The sequence below is a fragment of the Erigeron canadensis genome, chromosome 1 (genome assembly GCF_010389155.1).
Source record: "Erigeron canadensis isolate Cc75 chromosome 1, C_canadensis_v1, whole genome shotgun sequence".
Classification (NCBI taxonomy): Eukaryota; Viridiplantae; Streptophyta; class Magnoliopsida; order Asterales; family Asteraceae; genus Erigeron; species Erigeron canadensis.
In genome coordinates, this window is record NC_057761.1 from 58,529,497 (window position 1) to 58,548,464 (window position 18,968).

General features: G+C 33.9%; 3 protein-coding genes across 5 annotated transcripts; 1 reads left to right on the plus strand and 2 right to left on the minus strand.

Annotated features, from left to right (window-relative positions):
- The first annotated feature begins 1,629 nt into the window (after positions 1-1,629).
- LOC122578765 (E3 ubiquitin-protein ligase BRE1-like 2) lies at positions 1,630-7,858 on the plus strand. Its single transcript, XM_043750800.1, has 17 exons — positions 1,630-1,906; positions 2,948-3,109; positions 3,191-3,278; positions 3,368-3,598; positions 3,683-4,044; positions 4,112-4,195; positions 4,278-4,397; positions 4,822-5,008; positions 5,098-5,258; positions 5,343-5,414; positions 5,487-5,758; positions 5,842-5,914; positions 6,009-6,095; positions 6,196-6,333; positions 6,419-6,621; positions 7,173-7,335; positions 7,423-7,858. Exons 1-17 carry the CDS (start codon positions 1,781-1,783, stop codon positions 7,552-7,554), a joined length of 2,661 nt encoding a protein of 886 aa, XP_043606735.1. The 5' UTR covers positions 1,630-1,780; the 3' UTR covers positions 7,555-7,858.
- Positions 7,859-8,645: 787 nt separating this feature from the next.
- Positions 8,646-12,891, minus strand: LOC122585225 (branchpoint-bridging protein). Of its 3 annotated transcripts, none has more exons than XM_043757340.1 (9): positions 12,796-12,891; positions 11,911-12,243; positions 11,215-11,322; positions 11,092-11,128; positions 10,930-11,012; positions 10,727-10,804; positions 10,574-10,627; positions 10,327-10,461; positions 8,646-10,239 (listed from the first exon to the last, which is right to left on the minus strand). In XM_043757340.1, the coding sequence occupies exons 2-9, from the start codon at positions 12,214-12,216 to the stop codon at positions 8,875-8,877; spliced, it is 2,166 nt and encodes a 721-aa protein (XP_043613275.1). In that variant the 5' UTR covers positions 12,217-12,243; positions 12,796-12,891; the 3' UTR covers positions 8,646-8,874. The 3 variants fall into 3 exon arrangements, with proteins under 3 accessions (XP_043613275.1, XP_043613277.1, XP_043613278.1); XM_043757342.1 differs by having other exon boundaries at positions 12,792-12,860; XM_043757343.1 differs by lacking the exon at positions 12,796-12,891 and having other exon boundaries at positions 11,215-11,371; positions 11,911-11,994.
- Positions 12,892-15,150: 2,259 nt separating this feature from the next.
- On the minus strand, positions 15,151-16,973 carry LOC122582585 (non-specific lipid transfer protein GPI-anchored 14). The gene is made up of 3 exons (XM_043755003.1): positions 16,531-16,973; positions 16,235-16,330; positions 15,151-15,439 (listed from the first exon to the last, which is right to left on the minus strand). Exons 1-3 carry the CDS (start codon positions 16,871-16,873, stop codon positions 15,288-15,290), a joined length of 591 nt encoding a protein of 196 aa, XP_043610938.1. The 5' UTR covers positions 16,874-16,973; the 3' UTR covers positions 15,151-15,287.
- Positions 16,974-18,968: the final 1,995 nt, after the last annotated feature.

Below are 18,968 nucleotides of genomic sequence, written 5' to 3' on the forward strand. Positions count from 1 at the left end.
CTTGAATTTTTAATCCATACAAAACAGATATTTAAATCAAATAACTCCACTCTGTTTTGCACTTTATTAATTGTATATGTATTTAAGATATATATTATTCACATGAATAACGTAACATTTCCAAATGTAGCAAATCTATTGTAGAAATAAATACAAATTCTATTACATAGGATTTTAAAAATTGTTTCTTATGTTATTACCACACATCATTTTAATTTAATTATGACATTATCATACTGTGTTTATCTAAAAATTCAAATTATTCTTTTTTAAAAATATATATTATTAATATAGATTTTTATTAAATGTGCACATTAGTATGTAATCTATTTTTTTAACAACATTTTATTCTACTTCTATTCTTAAATTACACGTACACCTGAAAATCAGGAATCTCAAAAAATCCCTATTAATCCACCCTTACAAATGTGAGAAATGAGACTCAAACCCAAGTGGATCCTCCCAAGGTCAATAATTTTACCAATGGGTCACCAACCCCATTGTTCAAAAATTACTATGTAACACTTTAAATTAGGGAAAAGAACCCCGGAGTGTATGTAACTTGTAATTTTTTACTATTGTATGTATGCATCAAAAATTTTGAATGTTGTATGAAAATATGTAGCTAAATTGAATAAATTGTGTAATCGATGACCTGCTTGATGGTTAGCCGGCTACTTTTTTATTTTTCTATTCAGTTAATCATACTAGAAATTTGTGAAATAAATGTGTACTTTAGTCGAACTACTTTTGTGTTGGGATGTTTATACTTTGGGTGGTGATATATATCTACAACAACTTGTTACCATCTATAACAATTGTACATATTATAATGCACAACGTAAAACTGTATTAAGCATGCATTGTTTTGATGGTCCATTTGCATGTTGGTAGTTATAGTTGGATCGCATTTTGGAGGGATGACTGTTATTGATGAGAGGGCAAAATCGTCATAAACCTAAATATTATAATGTAATATGAGTTGTAGGATTACGTATTGAAATGACTATTAGATTATTTCTTGTTTTTACAACACAAATAATTTAAAAAAGTGTTTGAACGAAAACGTAATCATTAATTATGAACAAGCAAATTTAGAAAAGCATATACATACGTGTTTTTTTAAAATACAGTTTTAAAAATGCAAAATACATGTTAAAAATGTAAAATCTGTTTTTAAAACATAACACCAAATACCCTTATATATGATTGGATAAAAGTGTAAGTTTATATACTATAAAAATAGGATAATTGTTAATTTAAACTAGCATGGTACCCGCGCGTTTCAGCGGATACTATTGACAATGTGTTCGATGTCGTGATTACCAAAAACAGTATCCGTGAACAATTAATTAAGCAAGATACCACAATGATACCGTAGTTTCAATATCAACCAACAGTAACAAAAAATACACGTATTAACAATATAAGTGGATATTCAATTGAAGTGAAATTGTAAAAATAGTTTAAATAAAAATGGATTTTAATTGAAATAAAGGAAAGACATTCTTGTACATTCACATAATTACATTTCAATATTTGATGAAAAAAAATGCTATTTTTTTATATAATAGTATAGATATATAGATTTGGGTATATATTTAATTAACTTGCAAAACAACATAGCCTAGTCTCCGTTATCGTTAGTTGGAGCGTTAATTCTGACTTTCTTCTGTCTTTGTTTCTGATACCCCACAAAAACAGTGAACAAGAAAGACGATCAGACGGTGATGGTGGCGAAGGGCGGTGGAATACCACAAGTGAAGAAGCAGTTGTAAGTATGGAAACCTCCGATTCAGATGAACAGCCTAACCATCATAATAACAATAAACGCCCTCGTCTTCTTCAAACCAATAACAACATGGCACGTCACCCCAATCCTTCTCCCGAAAACGGCACTCATCTTGTATGCCTTAATCCTTCTTTTTTCTATATCTATTAAAGTATATGTTTTCTGTATCTACATATTTAGTTTTTTTTATTTATTAATTTTATATTATAAACTTGATCCATTCACCTCTATATTCATATATGCTTTAACATTCTTCAGTGAATTGCTGTTCAATCTTGTATATGCCCAAAATTAGGGTCTTTTGATATAATTGGCAGGAAAAAAATGTGTGAAATTTGATGAACAGGTCATAGAAATCAATATTAGGGTTTCATATTATTTTATCGGGTTTTGCATCATTACGGAACTTATGAAGTCAAATTTAGGGGGAAAGATTGAAAATTCAGGGCATCTTTTATGTGGAGTTCATCTTTTTTTGTGAGTTTGGGATCGAGTCTTATCGACAAAACAAGTTCTGTTTTCGTATTAAGGGTAAATGGCATAAAAAGGTATTTAATTCATTTCTGATATTTTGTTTGAGCTACTTGACTCTATTTTGTTAATTAAATACGCAACTTCTGATGTCACGGCTACCGCTGGCAGTCTACCAGGTTTAGCGTTACTCCCGTGCACGTATGGTTCATGAAGCTGCTGTGTATTGATAGTTTTACTAAGTCTGAAATTACCAGTGCTAAGTAGTATGCTCGATTTTGAAATAATACGAAACCTGAAGATATCCTACTTAAGTTTTTTTCTTTTCACTCAATTGATATTTATGTTGTGAGGAATAAATGATTGATTAAGGGTTGATGGTAATTATAGGTTACAAGTTCATCTAAAAGTGGTTGTTTGGTGGTGCTCATTACCGCCTACTTGCTTAGCGAGTAAAATTCCTATTGTGGGTCTAAAGTCATGCCGAGTACACTAAGTTAGCTAAAAAGAGTTTACCTCAAATGGAACAGTAGGATATATTGAGTATCTTTTATGCCATCTGCCCATTTATCAGTCGATAAAAACAGTCATAAGCTTATGATCATAGTGTCGAAATGAACTATAAATACATTATGAACAATTGGCATTTGGATTAGATTGCTGAAGTTCTTTTCGTTATAATAGGTTGATGCAACAGTGCTACAGTATCAAAATCATAAACTTGTTCAGCAGTTAGAACTCCAGAAGCAAGAGTTGCATGATCTGGAAGATAAAATCAAAGAATTAAGACAAGGGCAAAGTTCTTATGACAACTCTTTAGTTACAGTTAATCAACTATGGAGTCAGGTACTTTTTATCCATTGTTTTTTCTTTATGGTTTGACACTTATATCTACTTATTACTGAATTCTGAATACTTTCTCTTCAGTTGGATGATGACTTAATTCTCCTTGGAGCACGAGCTGGAGCAGGCCATAGTGCTTTAGAAGCATTACAGCATGCAGACTCTTCTCGAGGTCTGTAGTATGGTACTATGATATACCAAAGTTATCTTATCATCCCCAGTATTACTTCTTCGTGATCAAATTGCCTGTCTACTTTGTAGATATAATCCCATCATGTCCCGCAGAAGAAATATTTCTTTGCAGACTCTTGCGGTCAGATTCCATTGGGATTAGTGGAAGTGAAGAACGTCTTAGTTATATTAAAGAAGCACTTGCTTTGCGGCATTCATCTACTTTAAATTTAGTGAAATCAATAGAAGATACTATACAAGTTCTGATAGCCCAAATTGAGACCATTAATCTATCTTTGCATGGAAATCTATCTGCAGAAGGTTGGTATATACCCTAATTGGAGGTCAACTTTTTATTACACTTGCTAAGATTACCCACTGATTATTGAATTTGCTATATCACAGATGCAATTATTCAATTAAGTAAGATTGATGAATTAATGAAGGAGGAAGTTGATCATTTACGTGTAGTTATCGAAGCTCTTCATGTCAAGCATAGGGAATATGATGATATGATTCAGAGTTATAGTCATAGCCAATCGGTGGATCAGTCCGAGATCAAACGTATAGCAGGTGATGTGGAGGATAGCATGGCAGAACTCGAAGAAAGTAGAAGAAGGGTCGTAAATTTGAAGATGCAGAAAGATCGAATTTCTGGTATGCAGCCTCCAGTTCCGTTTGCTGTTAATGGAAGTATTTCACCTGAAACTACTGTCGATAAAACTATGGGATTACGTGATTTAAAGGACTCCGTAGAGGAAGCAAAGGTTATCATTTTTATCTTCTCTTTCTAAATTTGCCTACACAAATTATTCAACTTTTCAATTAATGTAGGTAGTGGCATCCGATCGTCTTACTGAACTCCAAGAGGCAAACGAGGACAATTTAATTTTATCGAAACAGTTGCAGGATCTTCAGGTTGCAATGCGTTTTTAATATCTTCGCTTTTGTATACCGACAGTTGGTCTTTTCTAATTTCTAACACATTTTGTTTTCGCAGGATGAACTGAAGGATTACAAATATATTTACACATCTCGTCCTTACACTTTACTAAATGATCAGCTTCCATATTGGAAGTCTGAAGTGGAGCGGTTTAGGGCAATGATAGATTCCTTGCAGGTAAGGCTGATAATGTTTACAAATATATTAAGTTGAATATATTGTTCCATTTACTTATGGTTTATTTGGGTCAAATGGGCAAAGTAAATCTAGCTAAAAAGGAAATGGGTCAAGTTGGTCGAACAGGTCACACGGGCTGAGAATTTTCCAGAGCATATTTTAAATGAATCAAACTTCAGAGTGATTTATTGACAAAGTTAGATCATTACTAAATAGTAATGTTTGGTATCATATTTGGCAAACTAATTGTTCGTTAAGACAACAAATTTTGTACAGAGTGTGTTCTGGATCAATTTAAACTGAACTAAAAATTACCCTTATTTACCCAGACCTATTTTGACCTGTTAAGGCATCTGACGAACACACTCATGTTGGTTGTCGCCACCTCTATATATGCTTGTCAGTTATAAATATTCACTTTTAGGTTGAAAGGTCTTCAGTTATACGGAAGGAAAAAGAGCTCAGCATAAAAAACGAGTCATTAGATGCTTTGAAGAATCCCATTGACAATTCCGATTTTAGTATTGAAGATCTCGAGCACCAGCTTCAGCAATGCATCAATGAGAATAATGAGATGGAACTCAGAATGGAAGAAGCTGTCCAAGATTCAGGTAAATATGGCTATAATAATCGTGATACTATAAATTCATAATATCCAACTTATGCTATTTTATGAAAGTGTAATGTAATATTATTACAGAGAGGAAAGACATTAAAGCAGAGTTTCAAGTCATGGCCTCAGCTTTATCCAAAGAAATTGAAATGATGAAATCCCAGTTAGATCGTTGGAATGAAACAGGATGTGAAGCTGTTACGTTACAGGAGGAGTCGCAGTCACTTAGAGTTTTGGTGAACCAAAAGGTGGCTACTGTTTTTCATTATCTAATCTATCTGAAAATCCAAGTATTGCATTTTGATTAGTTAGTTTTTTTACATTGCTTGTAGACCAGTGAACTTAAGGATTTGGTAGATAGTTGTTCCAAGCAAACAGCCGAGATTAAGTCGTTACAAGCTCATGTAAGCCTTCTATCTTAGATCTTATTTGAATTTTGTACTTCATACAGTGCTTCAACTAATAACCTGCTGCAGATTGAGAGGTTGCAGAAGGAGAACCTAGAATCACAAATCTTTTTGGATATGGTTGGACAGCGGATATATGACAACAGGGACGTAACAGAAATTAAGGAATCTGAACGAAGGGCTCTTTCACAAGCTGAGGTATTAAAAACTGCCTTTAATGAACACGGTTTAGAATTAAGGATCAAAGCTGCTAAAGAAACTGAGGTCGCTTGCCAACAAAGGCTGGCTGACACTGAAGCTGAGATTGCTGATTTAAGGGCTAAATTGGATGATTCTGACAGGTTTGGGCTTTTATTACATTTGATATTGCACATCATAAAAAAGTATATAAATGGTTTTTGTTAACATTTTGCTTCATGTGCAGGGATGTTATGGAACTCACAGAGGCTATCAAGATTAAAGATGGAGAGGCAGAAGCTTATATTTCGGAAATTGAGGTATTGTTCCTAGGTTGTTTATACGCTTGTCTAATCGTATACTTCTGATCATTTGAACTTTTTTTTTCCTTATAATATCTTTTCACTGTTTCAGACTATTGGTCAAGCTTATGAAGATATGCAGACACAAAACCAGCATTTGCTGCAGCAGGTGATGGAGAGGGATGATTACAACATCAAGGTAAAATTAATAGTTACTTTAACTAGAAAAATTAAATAATCACGTTCGCAATGGCTTTTGTCATCATTTTTATATTAATTATATATGTCCTTTTCTGCAGTTGGTTTCCGAGAGTGTGAAGATGAAACAATCGCATACTTCTCTAATTTCTGAAAAGCAAGTGCTAGAAAAACAACTTCAACAGGTGAATTCAGCAGTTGAATTGTTGAAATCACGCATCGCTCATTCTGAAGAGCAGGTAAGGTTTCTCTAGCTTATAAGCAGTATGGATTTGTTGTTAATTACTGGTTTAATATTCTCCAACTTTCAACCTAATCATGTAGATGAATGCTTGCATTACACATGCTTTAAAGTCAACTGAAGAAGATAGGCACTTGGCAGTCAACCTAGAAAATAGCAAGAGGGAATTATCTAATGCCGATAAGGAATTGAAGTGCCTTAAGTCATTGCTTTCTTCCTCAGAGAAAGAGTATGACCAAATGTGCCAAAAAATTGAGGAAATTCAGGAGGAACTAGACAATGAAAGGTATTTTTGTTTCATATTGCATACTTCATATTTTTGGAACTTGTTTATTAAAATAAAAGCATGTATCTCTACTCAAATTCGTCATAAGGTATATTTTGGGTATAAATATTATCTGTGGTGGGAAGTCAGAAATTATTATAAAGTTTATACTTCGGGTAATCAGCAAAATTTTATTTGGTAACCATGCAGGGGTGTTTTTTTTCTTCATATTATTGTGTGTTTTTTTTTTTTGCACTGAGCCAAGTTCTGAAATGTGGATCTTCAGCTAAGTAGTAAATTGACCATAAATATAGAAATCGAGCATTTCAAGAACATCCCCCACGCACCCAAAATGGAAAAGATTGAAAGTTACCTTAACTTTGGAAACAATTGAAAGTTGGTTATAAAGAAGATAAAATTTAAAGTGGTGTTTGGTTATTGAAAATGGGTATAGGTTTGAAAATACTTGCAAGCCAAAAGGTTTTGGAGGCTTGATTGATAGTTTGATACCATTATGTAAATAGGCAATTTGATAGTCGTTTAGAGTACTAAAAAATTGTTGGTGAAAGCAGATCGGACAGAAAGAAACTCGACGAAGAGCTTGCCGAACTCAATATGAAAGTTACAGAATTGACATTAGGAAGTGGGGAAGCTGCAATCCAGAAACTTCAAGACGAAATCAAGGAATGCAAGTCAATTCTTAAGTGTGGGGTTTGCTTTGATCGTCCAAAGGAGGTAGACAGATCCTCCACACAATCATTTAGTATTGCATAGTAATAATTTATGTGATGCGACTAAACAACATTTCCATCATTGTAACAGGTGGTGATTGTGAAGTGCTACCATTTATTTTGCAATCCATGCATCCAGAGGAATTTAGAAATCCGTCACCGAAAATGCCCTGGCTGTGGGATGGCGTTTGGACAAAATGATGTTCGGTTTGTGAAGATATGACTAGATAGGCTGCACGCCTGCACACATTATCTAGGAGTTAGGTTTTTTGACATGGAAGTTTAGAATAATGTTTTTATTCATTTCATCAGTTTCTTCAGTTGAAACTAAAACATGCCTATAGGAGGAAGATGATTGTGTATATTAGTAGGTCTAAACTTTAAAGAGGCGTGGAACTGCTCTGAGAGAGGTTGATGAGCTAATAATTTAGTGTCATAATCTTTAAAGATGTAATAACGATTTTAATGAGTTGATGGTACTGGTTGTAAATTTTGATAGTAAACCCTGTACTCAGGTTTTCTTGCCATAGCCATCTTTATAACTTTTATACTGTCTCAATGGTTCAAAAAGTTTTGACGGAATTTTATGGAAACAAATTTGAATATAGAAACTCTGAATTCATCTTCACCAAATTCATTTAAGCTCTTTGGACCAAACCAATTTTAAGCAAAAATAATATTATTGATAAAACATAAATTGTTTTTGTATAGAAACCAGTTATTTTTATCTATAATATTTTAATACATGTTATCCATCACCCTTAGAACATCGAGAGTGAAGCGTTCCCTCACTCATTTTTTGCTAAGAACGCCCCCCAGACGCTAGGCACGCACCCAGAGGCATTCGGGCCGAAAAAAACTCGCCCCACATTTTAGTATTATGCAAGGCTTTTTTTAGTATGATATGTTTTATTAATTTTTCTTTTGTACTGTTTTTATTAAATATTCATATATTTAGTTTTATTTTATACACAATATATATTTTGATCTTACAATATAATTATACCTATTTCTTTTTAAATTTATCTGGAATGAAAATAGATGAATACCAGTTCTAAATGTTCAGTTATTATTGTGACAGTGAAAAAAGAAGAGTTCTGTTGATATTAAAATGTTTCTCACATGACACATGGTACGACCATTGAAGATGAATAGATGATGTAAGTTTTCAATATGAACAAAGTTATCTGTTTCCAATACCAGTAAATGATTAGTTGAAGTACAAACCTGTTAAAAACTGTGGGTTTCCATGTTCTAATCTACGCTCAGAAAAACTGTTACTTAACTCTGATATGTTTCGCCATAGAGCAAGCATAACACCATAATCCTAAAGATTCACATTAGCTGGTCAACAGACACTCAAAGTTTTAAAAACAACAAGACTAGAAAAGCATTTGCACTCCCAACACAATGTGCAAGTAAAATATATTTGTGGATAGTAAAGATCTTGGCTTCTAGCTTATCTCTCTGTCTTAAATATTACAATTCAAGTCAAAGAACTGTCATCTGATGAAGTGTCTTTACAAATGTTTACCAATGAGTATCATTTCACTCCAACAGATGCCATCAGGTCATCATACTCGGGATCACTATCTTGTTTTCTTGAACTCTGAAGGTTAGGCTTAGATGGCACAGCAGTCGGGGAAAATGGATCATACACCTGTTGACGTACAGATAAGTTAGAACCTTGCAGCCTGCCCATAGAATAGGGGGCATTGCCACGGAAATGCTGATTCATAGGAGCCAAGTTTTGAGGTCGAAATCCCATGGATGAATGATTTTGCTGAGCTTGCCCAGGCCTGGGTGGAAAAGTCCCGGCTGGGGAACCTGGACCCGGACCGAACTGTCTAGAACCCATATGGTTGGGTGGTGGTCGTGGACCATGCCCATGAAAAACTGGCTGTCGTTCTATAGGTGGAAGCATAGTTGATGATCCTTGATGCTGACCCATTTGATGACTATTTTGTGTCCTATGGAAACCTTGCAAGATAGACTGTGTACCCTGATTGTTAATTCCTGGCCGAAATGATGGTGCTTGAGGTGCATGCCCTTGTGGGTTCTGGGAAGGCCTGAACTGATGACCGGTGGGGTTTTGTGCACGGTGGCTTTGAAAAGTAAAATCATTAGAAATGGGTTGTTGTGGTCTTAAGGCCGTTAAGGATGATGCCCTTATGGATGGAGACAGTATTGATGTGGATGTAGATGATGGGAACCATGAACCGGGTCCTGGATTGGGTGCAACAGTCTGAGGACCAATGGGTGGGGGAGGCGCACCAGGAGACACAGAGGAGGATGGACGAAATTGTGGTACCTGGGAACGAACCGTTGGTTGCATAATATGCGGCATGTTTGGACCTAAAGTTCCAGGAGAGCCAGAGGGTGGCTGTGACCAACCAGTAGAAGGAAGACTAGGTCTAGGAATTGGGGGCCCCAATGGCCGCATATTCTGGTTTGATCCAGTTGGAGTAAACGGCGGGGTTGATAAATTAGGTTGACTAGATGAAACCTGCAACTGTGGCAAAGAAGGATTCCTAGGTGGACCAGAATAACCCATATTTGGCAACTGAAGCATGTGTGGGTGTCGAACCATCGTCATTTGATTGTGGGGAGCCGAACCATGTGGTCCAGGCATAAGATCGTGTGGACCAAACGATGATGGCATAGCCGCAGACTTTAACGGGGTTGATGCTTGCGTTAGAGTTGATAAGCTTGAATAGGGTGGTGCTTTGAACCCTGAAGATTCACCTGTTGGAACCCAATGGTTTAGATATGGTTGAAACCGGGCTAAAGGTGATGCTGATCCAGACCCTGTAGATTGAGTCACTCCGTAGTTTATGATCACAGATGTGTCAGCATTTACATTATCTTTAGAAACTGGATCATTTGTAGAAACAGCTACAGTGTTTGCCTACATGAAAGAAAAAAAAGGTTTCATCTTAAAAAATATATCAAGGACATGTAACATCTGGATCAGACATAATACTGATAAACTTACTAAAACAGGTGTGACCAACAACTCGATCAGAGAAACTGCAGCATCGACTTTCTCGTAAGTTTCAGCAGTCACAATAACATACAACTCATCGTAATCATCATGAGCTTCATTGCAATCAGAAGAAGTTATCTCACTCTAGTTGTTACAAGAACAAATTAAACAAAAATCAATCTTAAACTTGCTGGCAGAGCACATTTGTCAATATTAAAATTTGGACCAGTATATACCAATTCATAAAAAAGATTACCTCTTCCTTTGTATCAGATTTCGCAAAATAAACTCGTATTTTTGCCCCGGTTTCCTAATAAAAGAATTGCATCAAGTTTTTTTAACAAGATTTTGCATAAGTGAAATTGACAAAGCTTAACTTAGATAGCCTGGGCAGTCCTTTAGCTATTACCATTTCTAATCGCTTTTGAGTATCACCCGCAGGACCAAATATCAGGCCCACAAAATTTCGTCCAGGATATTCTTTGATCTATGAGAGTATGAAACAAAAAGAGTTCAAATAAATTTTCACGCTTTTAATTATAAAAACATGCAACTATTTAACAAGCTGAACATGTTGACTTGAAATAATATCATATCTACAAGTTAACTCACTGGAATTGCAACTTTCTCCTCTTTTAACAATGGCTTGTAATCTGCCGGAGCCTTGTACTTTGAATTCAGCTTCAGTATTTCTCCTGCCAATCATTACAGATATCACGTACAGAAACTCAACTTATAACCTCAAAACATTAGGCATTTAAACTTAAAACTTACCTATAACCTCACGTCTTTCCAGTTCCAACTCAGCTTTCTGCATCATGAATATAATTCTGTAAGTGCTAATTAATTGACAAATTTCAATAACATAGATATTAAAGTACCAAAAAGAAACTTAACCTTAACACTTTGGTAATCTGACGACTCTCGAGACGCTGGTGAATTATGATCATCCCTAGCCTCCATAACTCCTGATTTGAGTTGTTGCGTAATTTGATCCAATCTAGTCTGCTCAAATAGTGTACCACCACAGAGGCAGTGTGTCATTAAGAGGCACCTGGGTATGGGAGTCCATGCAGATCATTCACACAAACGACACACACATTTTAGCACCTAACGTTCATCTTGAGAAAAGGGGCTAAAATTCCTCTAATGAAAACAGACTATTCCATGTACGTGATCAAATGTCATGGATGAAAATTTCACAAATAATCCCATAAGAATACTTACGTGGTAGGCCCTTTCATGCCGTGATAGCCTATCACACTGGGGCTCAGTTTGATTCCCACACCGCCACCAGTGTGAATGGCCGGTATGGTGGTCCTAAATCCTAATGAGAAAACCACAGTGTCTAAGTGTGTGTGTGTGCGCAAGCATTTTTTCTTCAATTATGGAGTATCAGTGTGATTCACTACAGATAAAAGGAGTCATTGATTGAGAGTGGTACTGATGTGGCACGATTTTTTAGTGTGGCCCGTGTGACCACACTAAGTGCTCTATGAAGATTATTAAAGAAGACATATAATGCACAGCCATATGGATAATACAAATCATTAAATATGCATATATGTAATTCAAAAAGAATTTAAAATGTACCTGATATGCAGAAGCTCTTCCCTTTCTAACAAAAGAATCCTGCGTCAAATCAGGACCCCATTTGGTTTTCCTCAACACCTGTTTACTACTTTCTTTACTCTCCACGTCATCGCCAGCTAGCTTTTTACTGGCTCGAAAAATGGGGACCAAGGAACCAGATAATTTGTTCTTTGGTATTACAAAACCAGATTTCTTCGCAAACAAAGAAACCTTAGGTCTCACAGTTGACGATACAGATGCACTACTAGTTACATCAGCCTGACCATTATCCTCCATTCCAGATACTGGTTGAACCTTTGAACTCATCTCGATATCGTGTGCATTACCAAATGGCTTTACATTATAAAATTCAATATATTGGTCAGATGCTCAATAGGTGAAGCATATATATATACATACTAAATCGAAGGTCACAAAAAAGAATCCCATTGCGGATCAACTACCTAAATGTTTCGCACATTTTCCTATATCTGGGACGATAAATGAACCGATCGTCTGTTCATGAACCGAAGTTTGTTTGTTTAAACGACATTTTTTGTTCACTGTGAGTTCATTTATGTTTTGTTTAGCCTCTTAACAAACAGACGTATTATACCCTAAAAATCAATAAAAATAACTAAGCGGCATTCAATACAAGATTTTAATTTCGTATCCAAAAAATAAAGTAAAACCTATATCCAATCCAATATATACGTAAAATAATAATAGTAAAGTTGAAATAAAAACATGAATGAATGTTACTAGAAGTAGTTATAATAATAATAGTAAAACCTATATCCAATCCAATACTAGAAGCAGTTATTATAATAATAATAAGAAACACCCCAAATTAAAAGAATAAATTAGGGCTAATTTTAGAGGGGGAGAGATATATAACGTACTTACAGAAAATGATTAGCGGCGAAGATCCGGTAGAGGTGTGCTTCTCACTGGTGGTTTTGACGGAAAGAGGGCGGCGGGTTCCCAAATAAAATCAAAAGTTTATATTTTGACCCGATCGGTTCGGGTAAGGCTGGACCCTCTTACTTGGGCCATTGATTTGTTCATGTAAATTTGGTTTATACCTTTTTATTTTAGGAGAAAAAAATGTTGTTTAGGTAACAACGCTTTTATGCGAGGTATAAATGACAAAGTACGCATCAAGTGACTCAATTTAGACGGATAGAACTCTTTAGCCACTAAGGCCCCTCACTAAGGGTTCTTCGACAGCTCTTCGATGGGCTCGTCGACACACCCAGCTTAGGGAGTGTGCTCGTTGACAGCTTCTTCTTTCAACACACTTCGATCGATCGATGCTATTTGACGAGGGGGAGAGGAGCGTCTTGTGGGACCATTCCAACGTAAACAAAAAAAAAAAATTCATGCATATATGTGATCATAATATTCGTGCACCTGTGATCAAGAATCCAAATCTCTACATAATTGTATAACGGATGATAATCCATGCCTCCACACAATTATGAACTTCAAAATTACACATAAGTTATTCAGAAAACAATCAAAAAACAATTTTCATGTAAAAAAATCATCGGTTGGGCTTGATTTGAAAAGTTCTCAAAGGTTCCCGCAAAAAAATGTTCTCAAAATAACTTTACCATATATATATATATATATTAACTTCAAACAATATTATTTTTGAATTAAAAAGTTAATTTGTAAGAACCTTATAGTTATTTTTGTCATATATACGAGCATAATACCCGCACGTTGCGACGGAATTTTGTTTTAAGAATGAGATAGATTCAGGGGTAGTTTAGTCCAACTGTAGAGATGGGTATAGAAAGATGTATTAAGGCCGGTGAGGGGCATTTTAGATTTTTCAGGTTCTTAATGACTTAAAGCTAGTTTGCTTTATAAAGGAGTATAGATTATACAAAATCATTCAATCAACAAACATACTTCACAAATCACAATCTAAGCAAATATACAATATATAAATAAAAAAAATCAACAAACATACTTCACAAATCACAATTTAAGCAAATTTATAATATATAAATAAAACAAGATTAAACAAAAATTTTAAAAAACAAATGTTAAAATTTTTTTATCAAGATCAAAAAGAATAAAAATTATTATCGGGTAAATTTAAATTAGCAAATGAGATATATATAAACAAATTTCGTACCTGATTGAGTGGTTGACAAAGTTGAGATTTTGGAGAACAATTAATGAGAGTTAAAAGATAAATCACTAGCGTGCTAAATTACTGATGTAAGAAGAAAACCACTGCCCGTTATTACCCGTCTTCGATTTAGTTAGCCCATTATGACCCGCTTAATTTTGAGAAAGTTTCTTTCACCATCCATTTGGACCCACGTGAGATTTTCTGACCACCCAAAATAATCCATTAATTTAGAAAGAAAAAAAAAGGCCCAAAATCGCCCAATCTTTGGCATTTGGGTCCATTTTGCCGCCTCTAGAATCAATTATTTAAGTATGACTTTATATCTTGTGTGAGTACACAAACTATTTTTTTTATCCAGTCTTTTAAAGTCATGGTTTTCTAGTTCGGTCTCTTTTAAGATTTATTTTCTTGTAAAATAACCATTGTCATGTATTCATTCATTCATTTTCAAATATTAACATGAGTACCTAACATTTTTATTGTCTTTAATAATTTCTTTTTGGAACAGTTGACACACATAAAGGGTATACATTTGACCATAACTACGAATTTTAGATTAGAACATGTGATTGGTTTGCAGGTTTTATGTATTTAGTCATTATCAGGTTTTATCAAGGATTTATGAACCTATAACCACCCGATTCCTTTCAAGCCTGCCTAATTCTTCTCACTTCTCGATCACTTGGACTTTTCATCAGCTTGTATCATGATAACTTCATGTGTCTAGTGTTTGTTTTTATGACAAACTATGTCTACAAGGAAAAAACTTTTAAATATGTACAAACCTCAATATAATTGTCTCTGCCATTTAATCTAGCGATGAATGATGGACATATATACAATATAAATACCGATATCATATATATATATATATATATATATATTCAAATCTCGGTCTCATGTCTAACTAATTACAATATTGTTACTCGATTTATATCACTCATGTTAGTTGTGTGACACACCAATGAAAATTTAGTATAGTGGCGTTCACTTATCCATTACAACTTGGTATACTGTTGTACATTGCGCATCCCTTGATAATTAAATTATGGAAAGAATAAGGACAGATAAGAAATATGAAAATCGATAGGAGTATATATATAGGACACGAATGAAATGACAATTGAGTATTATACACAAAAAAACCATTTTTGATCAAGTTTTGTCCAAAAAACTACAGTATTTAATTACATAGTTGACAACATTATTCAAGTGGCCAGTGGCCACTACCAACTATTATTATCACACATTAGTAGGTAACGAGCTCGTTGGATATAAGGATGTGAAGCATGGCAATAATGAAGAAAAGGCCCACAATGTTAATTGGCCCAAAGTACCATGTCTTTGGACGTCCCCCATCACTTGATGATGTTGTTGCATTTGCATATGTGTCATTCCCACCTTCAAAATAGACCAAAATTCGTAAGGAACATGAGCGGTTTACATTGGTTTGAGTTGGTAATCAAATTAAATAGGGTTGGGTCCAAAACTTTAATTTGGCGTTTGGTCATGTCAACTCCCAAACACTCATGTATTATCCATATTTTAAATTCATCAAATGTAATAATTTTGTTTCTGATGTGTATGAAGTCATTGTGATAAAAATTTGCGTACGTACTATAAGTATATAACTGTTATATGTGAAAATCCGACTTGATGATATACGTGTACGTTAATAGTGAACACATATTTGAGTTATATATATAGCGGTTGATATCGTATCTCCAAATAAGTTCATTGTGAGCTAAAAAAGAGGTTAAATATTTGAACAAATCGAAAGGAGTACGTCTAAAGTGTATCTAAGTACATCAAACTATCAAAGCATCAAAATTGTGTAATGTTGGTTCAAATATTGTACAACTAATGCATTAAAGTGATGTTAATTTTTGGTATAATACTATTGAAAACATCAGGTTGCACCAAAAATAATTCGATCGATCATATCAAATATTGCAATTCCACTTATACTACTTGGAAATGTATCCTTTTTTTTATGTCAAAAATATAAATGGAATAGTTTTCTACTTTAATTTATTTATTTTAATTAATTAATTAGGTTAAATTACTAGCTTTACCTATCTTGACTTTTTACTAAAGTATAGGTCAAGGACATCCGTGTTGCCTATATATATGCATGGATATATATCTAGAGAATTGAAAATTAGAAAAGATTATGATACTAGCTTGTATATATACCTGGCGCAACTATGGTATCGTTTTTGCTCTTGGTGCCTTTTGCAAAGTCTTCAAACACTCTAGCATCGGGTGAGCCTGGTTGCAAGTGTAAAAGATCTGCATATAGACGAAACATATATATAGTCCGTAAAATTGGGCGAGTTCATGCCCATCTCGTGATCATCCATCAAGTCTAAATGTTTAATTAGCATTTGAAACATTAGGAGACACTTTCAAGCCTATATAATGGGCATGAACTCGTCTCTTAGTATAAATAATAAAAATAATAATCTTCAGTATTTACGAGTACTACTTACTGAGACACTGAGAGATATTGGTAGGCCTGTTGCAAGTATCTGGTAGACCTAAAGCAAGCGTCTCATTGATTTTGAGGTTGAGGCTAGGATCATTTCGATCCTTGATCAACATGCATAAACACACTTTGCTCCTGGCCAACACCTCCTTGAGTCCACTACAACATTGCATGGTTGGAGCCTTTGCTTCACCACCTACATAAGGTAAACAAGTTGCTAGCCCTACAAGTTGATTTCCACACTGTGCTTTATCTTTGTTTATGTCTGCTTTTGTGATACCAAGAAACACCATCACCAACATGGCTAGGCATGGCAATAGTCGGTTCGACCCGTGTTTAGAACACATGTTTTAGAGTGGAAGTGGAAGTGGAGCAACGATATATTGTTAGAAATCATGCCACATATGTTAAGTTTATCTATCTATAAATGAGGTTAGGTAATTGGTAGTCATTCAATGGCACTTAATATTTGCTAACATCACCTTGTTATATTGTTATACACCTTGCAAAGAGTATATAGATATATATTAAGATTTTAGTGTCGGTAACAATGCCAAATAACTTATTACATATTAACGTACAAAATAGTTTCTACTTAAAAGGCAAAACTAAAGGGTGATTGCATATGCCTCCGATGACTATTTATATCCGTACAATCTAATAAAACAAATCATCAATTTTTTTCTTTTAAAATTTCTATTTTTGGAAAACAAAAAATACTCATCTCCTTTATATACTAACTAGTTAATCAACCCGGATTCAATCCGATCCGGGTTATTTTATAAAACTTTTACCAAAAAATAAGTAATATGTTATTTGTTTTGTTGATAAATTTATAATTTAATTAGTAAAAATGTATAAAGTTATTAACCAAGAGTCGTTGCACTAAAATGGTTTAGACTGAAAAAAAAAACCAAATGTTCTAGTTATTATTGATGAACCCACGAATTCGTGCCAAAGTTAAAAAATTTAATCAGAAAATGGCTTGTGGTAAAGACAAGATATACTTTGACCAGACGTGTTCGGAATTTTTTTTGTCAATTCAGGGGAAGTTTTCATTAATAATAAAAAAAAACACATTAGCACAAACAAATATAAAGACTACTTAAAAAAAAGTAAAAAAATACAAGTATGCAAATTAAACTAAGAAATTTTTGGCAAGATAAGTCTTAAAAGAAAATATATATGACATCATGTATTTTTATAAATATTGGTAGGAAATAATTCAAGCTTGACACATCACAATTTTTCTAAAAATATATTATATAGACAATCTTGTTTTATTTATTTAAATGATGATTTAAACATTTCCATCTAATATATCTATAATACCTCTAATGAAATAATTTTCAATATAGATTTCACAAGACTTAAAATAAATACACTACCACTATTAACATCAATTATTTTTACATTCGCCCCCACCGCCGTCCACACTACCGCTACCATTGCCGTATTGTGCGGGCATAAGTCTAACAATGGAAATGAAGTCTTTAGTTTTAAATCTATATATTGGAGAATATATTATACTTTTTATGTTGGAAAATTAATTAATTGATTTTATTGCATATTAATGACTTGTCTTTCTTTTTTTGATGTTATTAAAAATTTTCAAAAATTAAGACAATAAACATTTGCTTTATAAGGTAGCTAGCTAGTATACTTAGTATGCAAGCTAGCTCCATGGGAGTGAGTGAAAATATTAATTTCTTTTGGTATATGAGTCATATGACAAACTGTAGATAACATATGCAATGACTTCCAACAAATATATGTAACAACGGTGCAAATATTGTATATTTTCGAGCTAGCTTACAACGACTTGCAACTGCAAAAGCATGAGAAATCGTTCTCATTTCATTAAATTCAATCACATTCTTAAGCTATTGACTCAGGTACACACTGTTAGTAGACAACGTACCCTTTTTGTAGGTAATCTAACAGATTTGGGCCCAAACCAGAGTACAATATTCTTATGAGAAGGATCATATCCATATTCCATAAGACCATAACAATAAACATAAATTGAAAGTAAAACATTAATCAATAAATGTACAGCACGATAATTTAACGTGGATATATCATATTGATTAATCGGTTTACTCCACCGATTATGCTCGTAATGTCCAAAACAAAGATTTTATTACCTAGCATAAATATAAAAAATTATACATTTTCATATTAAAAATTCATTTTTACATTTTATGATAAATATACAACTATTTAATGCACCTTAACAAAACCCTTAAAAATTGAAAAAAAATTGAAATTGGGTAAGAATTGGGTATGTGTTGTCAGTGATTTGGGATGTTTGGGTAAGAAACTTGTACTCCTTCCTATCTTACATTTTTTAACTTAATTTTTTAATCTCCAATAAATCAATTCGGTGATCAACAAACTTATGATGGCAGTGAACAACAAATACCGTCGTTGCTACAACAT

Coding starts and splice junctions, on each gene's coding strand:
- LOC122578765 (XM_043750800.1), top strand. CDS start 1,781: ATGGAAACCTCCGATTCAGATGAACAGCCTAACCATCATAATAACAAT. Junction 5,009..5,097: donor AGAAGCTGTCCAAGATTCAG/GTAAATATGGCT, acceptor ATATTATTACAG/AGAGGAAAGACATTAAAGCA. Junction 7,336..7,422: donor GCTTTGATCGTCCAAAGGAG/GTAGACAGATCC, acceptor TCATTGTAACAG/GTGGTGATTGTGAAGTGCTA.
- LOC122585225 (XM_043757340.1), bottom strand. CDS start 12,216: ATGAGTTCAAAGGTTCAACCAGTATCTGGAATGGAGGATAATGGTCAG. Junction 10,805..10,929: donor AGGAGAAAGTTGCAATTCCA/GTGAGTTAACTT, acceptor ATACTCTCATAG/ATCAAAGAATATCCTGGACG. Junction 10,462..10,573: donor AATCTGATACAAAGGAAGAG/GTAATCTTTTTT, acceptor TGTAACAACTAG/AGTGAGATAACTTCTTCTGA.
- LOC122582585 (XM_043755003.1), bottom strand. CDS start 16,873: ATGTGTTCTAAACACGGGTCGAACCGACTATTGCCATGCCTAGCCATG. Junction 16,331..16,530: donor CAATATCTCTCAGTGTCTCA/GTAAGTAGTACT, acceptor GTCTATATGCAG/ATCTTTTACACTTGCAACCA. Junction 15,440..16,234: donor CGATACCATAGTTGCGCCAG/GTATATATACAA, acceptor TCTATTTTGAAG/GTGGGAATGACACATATGCA.